Source organism: Polistes dominula, unplaced genomic scaffold, assembly GCF_049000335.1.
Source record: "Polistes dominula isolate Pdom_NZ unplaced genomic scaffold, Pdom_raw_medaka contig_73, whole genome shotgun sequence".
NCBI classification, from domain to species: Eukaryota; Metazoa; Arthropoda; class Insecta; order Hymenoptera; family Vespidae; genus Polistes; species Polistes dominula.
Window position 1 is genome coordinate 829,825 of NW_028300951.1, and position 14,738 is coordinate 844,562.

General features: G+C 27.6%; 2 protein-coding genes across 2 annotated transcripts in view; one reads left to right on the forward strand and one right to left on the reverse strand.

Annotated features, from left to right (window-relative positions):
* Positions 1–6,528, forward strand: part of LOC107071184 (uncharacterized) — a 66,920-nt gene extending 60,392 nt beyond the window's left edge. The window contains 2 exon segments of the mRNA XM_015329957.2: positions 2,010–2,221; positions 2,807–6,528. Coding sequence (XP_015185443.2) covers positions 2,010–2,221; positions 2,807–2,882 — 288 coding nt within the window. The 3' untranslated portion in view covers positions 2,883–6,528.
* Positions 3,371–14,107, reverse strand: Naglu (N-acetyl-alpha-glucosaminidase). The gene is made up of 14 exons (XM_015329985.2): positions 13,898–14,107; positions 13,449–13,612; positions 13,169–13,347; positions 12,861–13,079; positions 12,546–12,773; positions 12,387–12,450; positions 12,152–12,297; positions 11,995–12,079; positions 11,749–11,898; positions 11,121–11,263; positions 10,874–11,033; positions 10,545–10,735; positions 9,578–9,969; positions 3,371–9,176 (listed from the first exon to the last, which is right to left on the reverse strand). Exons 1-14 carry the CDS (start codon positions 13,974–13,976, stop codon positions 9,061–9,063), a joined length of 2,316 nt encoding a protein of 771 aa, XP_015185471.2. The 5' UTR covers positions 13,977–14,107; the 3' UTR covers positions 3,371–9,060.
* Positions 14,108–14,738: the final 631 nt, after the last annotated feature.

Sequence of the window (14,738 nt, forward strand, 5' to 3'; positions counted from 1 at the left end):
ACTATTCTCTCTCTCTCTCTTTCTCTCTCTCTTTGTCCTTCATAGGCTCACATACATAGTCACACACACGTTCTCTTTTTCTTTTAGTCAGTGCTTTATCCTGATATTCGGTTGATATACCAGTTCGTATATTCTCATTCTCCGTTAGTTGAGTCTCATCCTTCCTCTTGCATATACCCCCGTAACTCGGTCGTAACTCGCTTTGAAATTCGATTGCACGTTTAGGGATGCGGTATATAGAAACCGCAATATGTGCGGATACGTAATCCGGTTCTATTGTACATACGATATCGGCCATAGTGCTTCTCTATACGTTTATTAAAATGGATAAAGTGAAACAATATAAGACATACTATGACCATTTTGATAGATCATCTAACTCAACTAAATGGAATATATACAATATATATATATATATAGTTCACTTTCATATTTTATTACGTGTCTCTTGAAAATTGTTGTTAATTATTTAAATGCCTTATAATTAGAAGAAAAATAAAAATGACCAAAAAAAAAAATTATATAACGGATAAGACGAGATAATTTTGAATTAATTTTATATAAAACAAGAACGACAAAATAAGAACACGTAATTGTAAGTTTCGTTGTATTCGTTAGCGATATCAAAGAATTAACTACTTTCTCTCTTTGTGTGTGTGTGTGTGTGTGTGTGTGTGTAAATGTTTTCTTATTTTTTCTGCCTCCGAGCGGAAACTTGTCAACTCCTGGGTTAATGTAAAAAGTCATTTTGTCTTGGCCTTTTTCTTTCCCTCTCTCTCTCTCTCTTTCTTTCTCTTTCTTTCTCTTTCTCTTGATGTTTCCTCGGATATCTAAGAATTGCATTGAATTTCAATTACATAAACTACCTTGATCTTCTCGTCTTCGTTTAAAAAACATTGTCTTCTTCCCTTCTCTTTCTATCTTTTTCTTTTTCTTTTTCTTTTTTTTTTTCATCAACCTTCGTTTTGTTATTTTCATTTTTCTTTTTTTTTTTTTTTTTTTTTTAATGAAAAAGCTTATTATCAGTTTGTCTTTTTCAGTTAATAACTATGGTTGAAATTAAATTAAAACGATCCTTAACAATTTCAATGATTTTTAATCTTCAAGACGGTCAATTATCTTCATTTAACGTTTTATTAGAATTAATTAATTAGTAATTGTTTTTTCGTGCCTGGAGATAGGCAACACTCCAGACATCATTGAAAATATTGCTTACAAGCGTCATCTCTCGGAAGGAAATATTTAAAATTGCATCTGCGAGTTGCAATATTATTTTAATCATCAAAAAAATTCATTCATTCAAAAGAAACATTTTCTACATTATCGACCTGATACAATGGGTTGCCTAAATTCAGGCGCAATTTATTTATAAATTATCATACAAATATTTGAATATATATATATATAAAATTTGATGAAAGATTTTCAATTAAAATCGTGTAAAATTTGAATTTATTAATTCTTACTTCTGTATAATATTTCTGGGTTAAATAAAATGCAAAGTGCTGACATATCCGAGTTGGCATAGATGTCAAGACTATGCAAAATCCTTGTATAAAGTATTTGCCGTAAGTACGGTTGCTAAGAGTGAAAGAAAGAAAAGAGAGAGAGAGAGAGAGAGAGAGAGAGAGAAATAGAGGTGGATAAAAAGAAATGAAAAGAAAGAGAAAGAGAAAGAAAAAAAAAACGCACACGTGAAGAAGGATTTAAAGGGGTCGGATTTGTTCGTAGAGCTAAACGTAAGAGGAAAAGAGACAGCAGAAGGGTTGATATATGTAGTCGAACAAATGCGTTCTCGTTTCACCTAAGTTCTTGGACAAAAAAAAAATAAAACAAAGAGAAAAAGAAAAAAAAAAAAAAAAGAAAGTAAAGAATGAAAAATGGGAGGAAACAAAATGTGTTGGAATGAAATAAAGAGAGAGAGAGAGAGAGAGAGAGAGTAGGGATAAAAAAAAGGGGGTTGAAACTGTGAACTAATTTTCATGATATGTTTGAAATGTTTGTTTTAGAATCCATTTTTACCGAAAAAAACTCCTGGCAAAATTTCTAACAACGAAGGTGGAGAACATGCGACAGAGGAATCATCTTTACCTTTGGAAGGAACCGCAGAATCATTGGTCCAACGTGCAACCACTTCGAGAAACATCAAATCTGAAAGATTTCAAAGATCGGGTAGAAGCAACTCGGCACCGGATTCCTACGATTGGCAAGTGAACAACAGGTGAAACATATCTTCTTCTTCTTTTTCTTTTTCTTGCTTTTTTTTTTTAATATTATATGAAGTAGAATATAATTGCAAGGGTAGGTTAAATGAGTTTTTTTAGTTAAAAAAAAAAAAAATTATGAATGATTTGATCGATAAACATTTATTTCTTATCTTATGTTAGGGTTTTATTTACGTGTAAAAAAATAATGCAAGGATTTGATAGGTCAAATTTTGTTTGTTTAAATATCATTGCTCGAAATATTTTTGCAAATCGATGAACATTTATTTTTTTTTTATATGTCAGGGTTTCATTTACGTGTAAAAAAAAAAATGCAACACCTGAAATGCAACAAGCCAAAATAACGTTGTTTAAAATACTTTTGCAAATGATTTAATTGACACAAAAATAACACAGAAGAGATTAAATCGTCAAATCAACGAAACAATAAAAATATTGTATAAATTTTGAAAAAAAAAAAAAAAGGAAAAAAAGTTAAATCAATCGTATCAGGTTTAAAGTTTATAGAAAGTGAAAAAAAGAGAATGTTCCCATCAATGTTATTCAGGCGTTATCAATCATAGTTGATAATTATCCTTCAGGCAAATATCAATGGAGAGTCCTTTGCCACCAGTGACGGAAGCGTCGAATCAAGAAGCAGAAATCGAGAGGCGGTGATACGTTCGTCATTAAATCCGTTGGAAATTAATTCATTCATTCATTCATTAATTAATTAAAAGCAGCAGCTGTTAACAAGAGGTCGACAAAAATGAATCAACGAAAATCAATCTCATTCTTCCCACTTTTATTAATTATCATCTTCGATATCTCTGTCTTTTCATTTTTTTCTTTCTGTCTTTCTCATTTCGATAGAAAAAAAAAAACAAGAAAAATGTTAAACTGCAATCGGTGCACGTGAGACAAACGTTTTTTCCTAGGGGGTGTAGGAAAAAAGATAAAAATGAAAAACAAACAAACAAACGAATTAATTCGTGATTGTTAGTTTTCATTTGAATTCTTTCTTTAAGGGTTGTTGCATCGTTTCATAAAAAAACCACCCCTTTGTAAGGATCAATCTTTCATACTGAACTATTGCAATCATTGCAATCTGAACAACTTGTTTATAAGTTGTTTTTCTTTCTTCCTCGTGAGTTATAGTTTTGAAGTATAAAAAAAAAAAAAAAAAAAAAAATAAAAACCACACAATGACGATCAATGTGAGTTCATTAAATGAAATGAATTGATTGAATGATTAATAATTTCGTCTAGATAAGAAGACGCACGTTATTGCTATGCAATTTTTAGAAAAGTAGAAGATATTCTCTCTTGAATAATATAATATAATACACTTTTGATTAGAATATTTTATTCAGAAATCCGGTACGATGCCGGTTATAATAAAAAAAGGATATTTTAAATAATGTAAAAAAAAAAAAAAAAAAAAAAAAAGGAAAAAGCAACGAACATGACAATTTGTTATCGAATATTAAATCTCGATCTTAGTTTAGTATAAAATGTGATCTCTATTTGAAATTGATTAACAGGTTCGTCGCCATGACACCGTATACCGGAGATGGGCATGCTTCTCTGAAGGCGGCCCCGTCACCGTATACGGTGACACGCTCTTCTTCTTGAAGTTATAAGATTTTTAATTAGAAAAATTTATCACATTTCGAAAGCAACAAAATTATTTTCGGTTAATAAAAGATAATTTTACATTTTATTTCTTTTTAATAAATAAAAGATAATAATTATATTAATGAAATTAAATATATAACCACATGACAGTCGAATTTTGGGCCTGACTCAAACTCAATCGAAACGGGTAGAGTGACAAACGTGTTAATCACTTTTTTTTTTCATTTTCAATTAAACAAATCGAGCTTCAAACGTTGTTGGTTGAATATAACCGTGCCAAAAAAAAGAAAAAATATTAAACATAAGAATCATTCGTCTTGGGTAAAATAAAACGAAAAGAGATTGAGATTCTCTTGGATTACAAATTTAAAAAAAAAAAAAGAAAAGAAGACACTTGATTGGCCGGATTTAGAATTTGCACGATAAGAAATAGTAACTGTGTTATTAGAGATATAAGGACGATGCGGAATATTCAAATGAGGATTGTACGAACCATGTATATATAATATTATATTTAAATATTGCATATAGTTTGCATTCGATTTGAATTAAAACAGGGTTTCTCAAACTATGACTACTCTCGTTTGCTATACTCTGTGTACGAGGAGGTGTCGTTTAAATTTGATCCAACAAAATTCTCAAATTCGAGCAAATGGAAAATTCTCATCAAACGACTATTACACTTACGGAATAGATAATACGTTAATGGGAGTTGGCAAAGTGGAAAACAAAGTTTTGAGAAACCCTGTGGAATTAGAACACAAATTAGTTCGCTTATATTTACATTAGTTAAACGAAGTTACATTTGTACTTTTTTTTATTTTTTTCAAGTGAAAACTTTCCTTAGAAGTGGAGATGATTTGAAAATGAAAAAGCGACAGGTAACGATACATAAAGTAAACAAAAATAATTCGATGAAATGAAAAGAATGGGCTACGTTTGTAAGAAGAGAGAAAGAGACAAACACATATTTAGATTTATAGAATTTAACTTAAGAGACAATGAGATAGAATATAGTATACAATTTTTCCTATTTTATATGTGTCTGTGTTTATGCGCTACTGCATACTACGAAGTGTATTAATTACAAAATTAAAATTAAATTTTTATTATTTTATTTATATATCAAAATATTACGCCTGTAGAGATGCAACCCTCCAGACACACTTTGAAAATGTTGCTTGCGAGCGTCATCTGTTGGGACGGAATTATTTTTTCTGTCCGAAAGATAGACAAGCCGTGATACACACGTGTATGAACAGTTTGGAGTGAAAAAAAATTCCGTCCCAACAGATGACGCTCGCAAGCAACATTTTCAAGTTGTGTATGGAGGGTTGCATATCTACAGGCGCACATTTTTATCATTATTTAATAAATAATTCGAAATAAAAGTAAAAATAGTATAATAATAATATTCTATAATAAATTAATTGATTTATGATACTATAAAATCGTCTCATTCTCTCGAAACTTGCTGGTTTGAAGGTTTCACTTTTTAATTGTGTGATTTGCACATTTGTTTTCTTTTTTGTTAGATTCATTTTCAAGTGTCTCGATTAAAATTATTTTTATAGAATAGTTCTGATTATCGTTCGTAAAAATCGATTGAATCTTTTTTACACACTGTGTTCGTATTTTACAAAAAAAAAAAAGAAAAAAAAAATGGGAAACATTGAACTCATGTCAGAACAAAAATTATTCGAAGAGTTCACGAGACACATACAACGATCCATCACTTAAATTATCTCGTACGAATAATTATTATAATTCGTAGAAAAGATACTTAAACGAAAAAGAAATAATGTTTTTTTCTTTGTGTCTTAATTAAAGGTACGTTGACGTGTAAAAATGTTGAAGAAAAAAATACGATCTATGATAAGTGTGTATTTTGAACATTCCAAATTCGTTTAATAACGTTTATAATGAATCATAGCTTTAAAATAAGATCGCATCGATGATTACTGTTTAATTATAAGAACCAAAAAGAAAGAAAAAAGAAAGAAAACGCTCCTCGTTAGTTTAGATTTAATCTTTAACATTTAAAAAACAAAAAAAAAAGAAAAGAAAAAAACTCTTCTTCCTCAAATTATTGATCGATTGTTCAACGAAGTAGAAAGTGAAGAAACAAAAAAAAATCACAATATTAATAATAATATTAATAATATTAATAATTAAAATAACGAATTTGCATGAGACGAAACAAAATTCTCCTTGGTTAAAGGGTTAACCAAAAAAAAAAGAAAAAAAAAGAAAAAAAAAATTACAAAAATTAGAAAAAGTGAAGAAAAAAACAAAAAATAATGAAAGAAATAATTTTTTCAAACTTCCTTCGTAAAAGTAGATTATTATATCATCGTTGTTATTTTGTTTTATATATATATATATACAATTGTAAAATCTATTTCTTCTTCTATCACTTTCTCTCTCTTTCTCGCACTTTTATTCGTTACAAAAAAAAAATGTCTCTTTCCAATCTAAACCAACAAAAAAAAAAAAAAATCTTATCAATCTTATAAATTTAGAACGGAAGTATCGATGACGTACGCTTGGAAAAAAAATAAAAATAATATATAAATAAAACGAAAAGAAAACAACAACAAAAAAAAGAAGAAGCACCGATAACTGGGGAGGATCAATAAAAAAAAAAAAAAAATTGAAATTAAAAAAAAAAAAACAAACAAACAAACCAAGCTTTCTCACACGCCGTACAACCAATGGTGCTAAGCACACGACCAAGAGGAATGGTGATCATAAATGAAATACGTGTACATACGAAAGCAAATGGTATTAGTGAGATAACAAAATAAAAAATAAACAAATATGGATGAATGGGGGTGGAGAATAAAAGATGACAGGGGGGTGGTGATGGTGGTGGTGGTGGTGGTAATAGGAAAATGTGAATAGAAAAAAAAAAAGAAAAGACTCGTGATTTAGTCGGACCTTATTAAGACCACGGGGGACCATAATACAAAAATGTGTGAATCTTCTAGCGAATAGCTTACGAAAGCTCGCGTACAGCGATTTCGAGTCATATCCTATTTAATAATCGATATTTACGATTACAAATAAATACATTTTTAATAATCTCATTTATTATTATATAATAATAATAATAATAATAATAATAATAATAATAATAATAATAATAATAATAATGATATATTTACAAACTAATGCGACCTGTGTTTAATTCTGTAAAACGGTGTACACGCGTGATACAAATAGAAATATTTTTATTAAATATTTATTGTAGTTATTATAAAACAGAAAAATTATTTTTATAATTTAATTTAAATTAATATTTGTTATATATATTTATTAAAAATATATAGTTAATAATAATAATAATTATAATATATATATGTTGGGTTTTTGAAATAATTGATAAAACAATTTTAGAAATGGATTCGTGAATAATTCATTCGTCAATTGTTAAATTATTTCCTTTTTAAGAAATTATATTTTGTATTTGTTTTTTTTTTTTTTTAGTTTTTCATGTTTGAATTCATGGGCACACGATGTACCAATACTTGCACAGGTCGCACATCGAACGGAAATCGATTCGCGAACGTTCGTTTAAAATGAAAATAAATGCAATAGAATGAAAGTAATTTTTTGTTCTTGTTCTTTTTGTCTACAAAAAAAAAAAAAAAAAAAAAACTTGATCATGAGTGACCAGGAGGATAATGAAATTTTTCAACGAAACGTTTGCGAATAAATTTTTCTGTGAAAAAAAAAAAACGTTCTTACGGGTATTATTATTCAATCGATGATATTTAGGAATAAATGAGGAACGGAACGAAAATCAGAATTAAAAAAAGAAACAAAAAAAGAAAAGACGAAAAAAAAAAATTATGTAAAAACAAATTCAAAAATGATATTTCAATCTATACATTAGTTTCTGAGTATTAAAAAAAATAATAAATAAATAAAAAAAAAAGGAAATAAATAAGGAAAAAAAAGGTAAAAAAAGAATAACATTTAAATAAAAAAAAATAAAAAAATCTAAAAATTCTATATACAAGGCGATTAATTAATAAAACACGTATATTATGTATATTTCAATTCGTAGATGTCTCTTTCGAAAAAAAAAAATAAAATAAAATAAAATAAAACAACGTTCTCCGAAATCTTATTCTTATAAAATGCACAACAACATATTTTGTACGTTCTACTTAGATGCGCACTATCTTTCTAAATAAAAATCTTATTATATATATATATACACATACACACGTTAAAAAAAATAAGAAAAAAAAGAAGGAAGATATTAAATTATGCAAGATATATATATATATAATTTACGCATGTGTGTACGCGTGAAATATAAAATTAAAATTATATTTCCATGTTATCATCGAGCGATTAGACGAATGCGACAAGTGTGTGTTTTTTTTTTTTTTTTTAACGGTCTATTATTAACATTATTATTATTATCATTATTATTATTTTATTTTTGTATTTATTTAAAACTATATGCATTTTTTAATTAGCAATTTTTCTTTAAAGTTGGGGATTTTTATTTTTATTTTTATTTTTTTTTTTACTTGCCATATATTATTTTAAGATTTTGTTGATACGTTTTACGGTGAATTATTTTTTTTATTTTATCTGTCCCGTTTGTTAATAATTAATAATTCATATGCATTATCGTTGTTCATTTATATTATTATTATTATTATTATTATTATTATTATTATTATATTTGACGATCTATTTTTGGTAAAAAAAAAATTAAATGAATATTTATAATATTTTTCGTAGGGAATATTTTAGATAAAAATTCAAAGATAATAATCATTTGATATTCTTCTATTTGCTCGACATTTTATTATTTCAACATTATCTACTAATTTGTAATTTTAATTAGACCGTTCTTTGTACTGTACTGTTATCTCTTATTATTAATATATGAAGAAACGAAAGAATTATGAGACTAAGGTGTACATTTAATTCCTTTTTTTTAATCCACTTTTGATTAGGTACAAAAATTTGATGGCAAGGAAACTGCTGCTGAAATGGATTTTTTATCTTAGAATAAAAAAAAAAAAAAAAAAAAAAAAAAAGGTACGTGTATATTATCACTTACAAAAATGAATATATTTTAATAACATTAATAATAAAATAATTGTTCATTAAAATCTTAAAAGATAGATGATGATTAAGAAATGAAAATAATTACTGACTAATATTAAATAATTAAAAAAATGAAATTAAATTATAAATCGAATTCGTATGAAGAAACTCGTGATGATGTTCTCAATCTTAAAATATTCATCAGAACAGGACTGTACCAGTTGGATAATATGTTCATTGCTATCTCGATAGGGTCACCTAAATTAAAAATACAAATTTAATTAGAGATCGAAAGTATTCGAAATAATATTCTGATAATTGACGTGGTCAAAACAAATATCATTTATAGCATAGCAAATTATTTATAAAATAAAATTAATAAAATAAAATAAAATAAAACAAAACTTATAATAAATTTCTATACAATTAATAAATTAAATATAATATTAATATTTATACAATAATTAAATATAATATTTTATTCATATAATATTATATATTGTATATTAAAATATACAATATATTATATTTCATATATAATTTAAAATTTATAATATTGTAAAAATAATAATAAAATGAAAAATATATCTTTTTTTTATTATCTCCGTCACGTATCAGAAATTTTTCTATAGAAAAAAAAAAAAAAATAACATAATAACCTTTGGGTTCAGTCGAATAAATTTTATTCGATCTAGTAAAAGGTTCTTCGACTTCACGAAAAATCCTTTCATTAATTTCTGTAATGTTGTATTTAATATTTTTACTTAAAGTATCCTGAAGAGCATCGAGAAATATTTTCCATCGTGGTTGAAAATAATCAACGATTACACCTGACCATTGTTTATTAGCATAATCTCTTATTTCACCGTTTGGTCCCCACAAAGTTATTTGATTTCTAGCATTGTATTCGTATAATTTCATTTCATTTAAATCATTATTATCCGCCATTGATTTTGCTGCTTTTAACCAATTGCCTAATAAAAAATCTTTACTCGATGCTAGTATCATTTCGAGATCGTTAAAATATGCGATTATGTTCGATGACCAAGATCTAATTAAATAAATCATTCAAATTAATTGCATTGATTTTTAGATTTATAATATGTTGAAAATACGTAGGTTGGAATTTAAATAGTGGCAACTATTTTATTCATAACCGATACAAAAGTGTTACATGTTTGCACCTGTTACTGTCCTTCAAAGTAGTCACCAGCGTTGTGTAGAACCCGTTAGTAGAACCTGTTCTGTTGATAGTGCGAATGAAGCGGGGTCTACTGACTGTCGAATCTCTGGAACCAAAACTGAAACGCAAATCCAATGAATGACATCATTATGGGTCACCGCGAAAGTGAATCAGAACCCCAGTATGGTGAAAGTTGTGGTGATTCCACCATTTCCATTTCGTGACATTCGCTTCAGAACTGTCCTAGAGATTTGACAGGCAGTAGACCGCTTCATTAGATTCATCAACAATAACAGGCTCTGCTAACGGGTTCTACACAACGCTAGGGTGACTACTTTGAAGGACAGTAACAGGTGCAAACATGTAACTCTTTTGTATCGGTTGTGAATAAATAGTTGGCAACTATTTAAGTTCCAGCCCCTACGTAGATTTTGTATTATTACCGAAGTGCATCGAGATCTTTTTTATTGTACGAATCAAGTACTTCAAGGTAACTTAGATCGATTAACAATTGCAATGTTTGTCTGGTTATGTCTACAACGTCGTGTTTGTACAATGTACTGTTACATCTTCCAAATCGTGCCATCATGAACGTATTCCAAGTATCAAAAAAATTCTGACGATTGTACCAAGTCTTTAAAACAAAAACAAAAAGTAATTTAGTTAGTTTAACAAAAGAAAAAAGCAATAAATACTTTGGAATGATTGAATTAAAATCAGTTGAACTTTGTTCTCATTCGTTAGGAAGTAATAGGAACACTTTTTTTCTTACCCAAGTGGAAAGTTTTAAACTTGGCCGTCTGGTAGCAACGTACTTTCCTCTAATCCTTTGTAATCCGTTAAAATTATAAATAGTTTTACCTAAATTTTTCCATGCTTTTATGGTATACTCGTTCCACGCACCGTATCTACGAACAGCATAATTTTCAAACCTAAAAATGGTTGTTTTATATTTAAATGTAAATAATCTCAAACTAATGTAAAATGTAATAGAGAAATATTTGATTATATTTATTTACCATAAATCAAGATCAACGGGTTCACGACGATAAGCCATTTCATTCATTAATTCATAAATGACATAATTTTGATTAATACCTTCTGGTGTTAAACCTGTTCCTACCATTGTACTACCTGCCATATTTCTTCCTTCGAACACTCGCTATTAACATAAATAAATTACAATATTTCTGTACAAATATTTCATACGAAATATTTCAAACAAAAAAACAAATGATATTTAAATATATGTATGTCTAAAAAAATAATTTATGAAACCCAGTGTTTCGTGTAACACTGATTTTCATTCATCATTTGCATCATATTTTTGAAGTGAAAACTTCTTTAGAATCGGGGTGATTTGAAAAAATGTAACGGAGCGGTAGGCGGCGATGCAACGGAGCGGTAGGCGGCAATGTAACGGAGCGGTAGGCGGCTATGAAATGGTCGCGATACTAAATAAGAAGAGAATACAATTATCCTACGCCAGATATTTTGTATTCGTCTCATTCTTTGGAAACTTAGTTTTTTTTTTTTGAAGATTTCACTTTTAACACGTGTGATCTGCACACATGTTTTTGTATTTTTTTTTTATTTGTTAACTCATTCATTAATTATTAAATATTATTCTCAATAATTCGTACATACTTTATTAATAATCTCTGCCGAACCAAACATTCCTAAAGTACCACCAAAGTTATGCAGCATACACCATATAAATGGTTGACCATAATACGACTTTAATCTTCTGTATTGCGGAAATTGTTCCGATTGTAAATCGAGTACTATCATTCGTCCCTGATAATTAAAAAATATTTGTAAAAAAAACTATATTACAACATTTGTACTTTAATTTTTGTAATTGTTTTTTATTTTGTTTGTTTTTTTACTTACTATTGGAACTGAAGTTAAAAATGTTTGAACTCTGGGCTCGGTCCAGAAAGTGAATTCATGAACGAACAACCATCCTTGCATCAACCTTAACAATTTCAAAAATATTCATTTGATTTTTGATTTGTTTTAATATTTATTGTAATATGTTTTATATTACCATATAGCATGATGATCTACTTTATTCATGACGGAAAAAATAGATCTTGAAATATTTCCTAAATAAGTTAATTCACTGCTACCAGGTTCGTTTTCATTAAAAGTATCACAATTGTATATATGATCCGTTCCAAATTCTTTGATGTACTATAAAAATGTTAAACAAAATTATATATATATATATCATATCATATCATTTATTATTATAAATATTTATTTTATAAATAACCATATACCATTTTTAAAAACATTTCACCGACAATTTGAAACAATTCATCCGTGGGATCCAATAAGTAAGGACTGCAAATATAATCATTTGAATCGTAATCATTTGAACAAAATGATAATCAAATTGACATAAAAATATTTATGTATAGTAATAATAATCAATTTACCAACAATATTTATCCTCGAATTTATTCCAACTATCTATCTTGGTCATTTTGGCATTTGGAAATAATCTGGCAAAGGCTCTTGGCACGTGACCAGCAAATGCAGGTAATACAGGGATTATTCCAAATTCTCTCATCCTTTCAAGTATAAGATGTTGTAAACGTAAACTTTTGCGATGCCAATTAGCAGTCAATGGTCCACCAAATCCACGAATATTACCCATCCTAGACCTTTCGTTCAAATAAAATCATTTCACATAATATACAAACAAAATGTCTTATAATAATAATAATAATAAAAAAAAATGATTCGTTTACCAAGGTAAAAAAGCAGGACCACCAAAATGTTCGTCAATCTCATCTTGAGTTAAATTTAACTTGAAATAAACTCTTTCCCAAATGACTTCTTGTCCTACAAATGCTAAAGCTAAATTAATCCCATTAAGGGCCATCCAATCTAAATGTTGTTCCCATTGTTCCCATTGCCACCAAACTGAACTATAACCCAACGTACATACGTTCTGATAATACCTAAATCTGAAAAATTGTCAAAGAAATTTCATGAATTTTCTTCTCAAAGATGATGATTAGGTATGCAAATATATTTCTAATGTAATAATGCAAACCTATCGTTTGACGTAATCGTGACACGAACATCTGGCAAGGTACGAGGTAACTCGATTTGATTTCCATCCCAGGATATATGAGCGTTGCAATAATTTTTTAAATAATAATGTAAACCCCATGCTACGGTTACACCAGAATTACCATGAATTTCTATTAAACCAGCATCATTTTTTGTTATCTAATAATAATCATAATACAAATATCAATTTCAAATGTTTATCCTAATTCATCATTCTTCCTTTTTTTTTATTCTAATCGTTTCAAAATAATAATCGATACCTGAAATGTATCTTTTCCTGCTGGTCCTAGATTAGGATCAACATGAACATCGAATAAATTAACTAAATCATTTCCTAATAATCTTCCAATCAAATCTTTCACTGCATTCTCTTGAACCTCCGGTGGTGTTCTTGGTCTCAAGTGTCCCAACGTTTTCTGAAATCCTATTCATTTTTGTCTGATAAAATTAACAAAACAAATATACAATAATGTATACGAATGTTCAATTATTAAAAAAAATTAATAATAATTAATGAATTATTTAAATCAATCTTTTTTAAATAAAAAAAAAAAAAAAAACAAAACAAGAAATTAATAATATTTCATTCTAAATCAGAATTGAATGTCAAGTAAATTATTATTTTCATGAGAAACAAATTAATTATATGACATGTATGTAATACATGTTATGCAATAGACACACATACACACACAAACACTCTACTAACCGTCTTTTTTTAAATGTTGACCAGCAAAAATTGTTGAAAACAACGCACAAAAACAGATCCATGATATTATTGCAGTCATCTTGAACGATAACTGGCGACTCTCGATTGTAGACTGGATTTATGATGATAGAAAATGAGATGCAACTGAGAGGGGAAGATAAGAGAAGGAAATTACAGAGAGAGAGAGAGAGAGAGAGAAAAAGATAGTAGGAACATATATACATTTCTTATCTAACGAACGATGATACCCAGTTGAATGATAAAAGATGAAATGACATTTTTAAACTAAGTGACAAAGATAGATTTCCGTCCTTTTCTAATTTTTTTTTATTATTATTATTATTATTTATTCTTTCTTTTTTTTTTTTTTTACATCAATTCATTCATACCAATTACAAATGGAAACATTGTAACTTTAATTAACGTATTATATCATCATCTTTGTATTCATATCTTTAGAAATAAAATTAATCTCAATTTAAAATTATAGCGAATGATCCGATCGTGTTTCATTGTATATTATTATTATTTTAAAAATTGTTGTTACGTATATTTGATACGAATCATCTTTTTTTTATTTTTGAAGTGAAAACTTCTTTAGAATCGGAGTGATTTGAAAATTATGAAACGGAAGAAATCGTGAAACCGATGAAAGAAAAAAATAATTATTTAATTAATTAATTAATAAAATTCTATATATAAAAATTCAGCGTAACAATATGTTTGTCCACTAATAATTTCAAAACTATTCAACTAATTTTAATGAAATTTAATTTTATATCACGTGATTTTTTCCAACTTGGCACATAGCACAATTTTTATCGCAATTTTCTTTTTTTAT

Coding starts and splice junctions, on each gene's coding strand:
- Naglu (XM_015329985.2), bottom strand. CDS start 13,976: ATGACTGCAATAATATCATGGATCTGTTTTTGTGCGTTGTTTTCAACA. Junction 13,080..13,168: donor ACGATTACGTCAAACGATAG/GTTTGCATTATT, acceptor ACAATTTTTCAG/ATTTAGGTATTATCAGAACG. Junction 11,264..11,748: donor CGGCAGAGATTATTAATAAA/GTATGTACGAAT, acceptor TTATGTTAATAG/CGAGTGTTCGAAGGAAGAAA.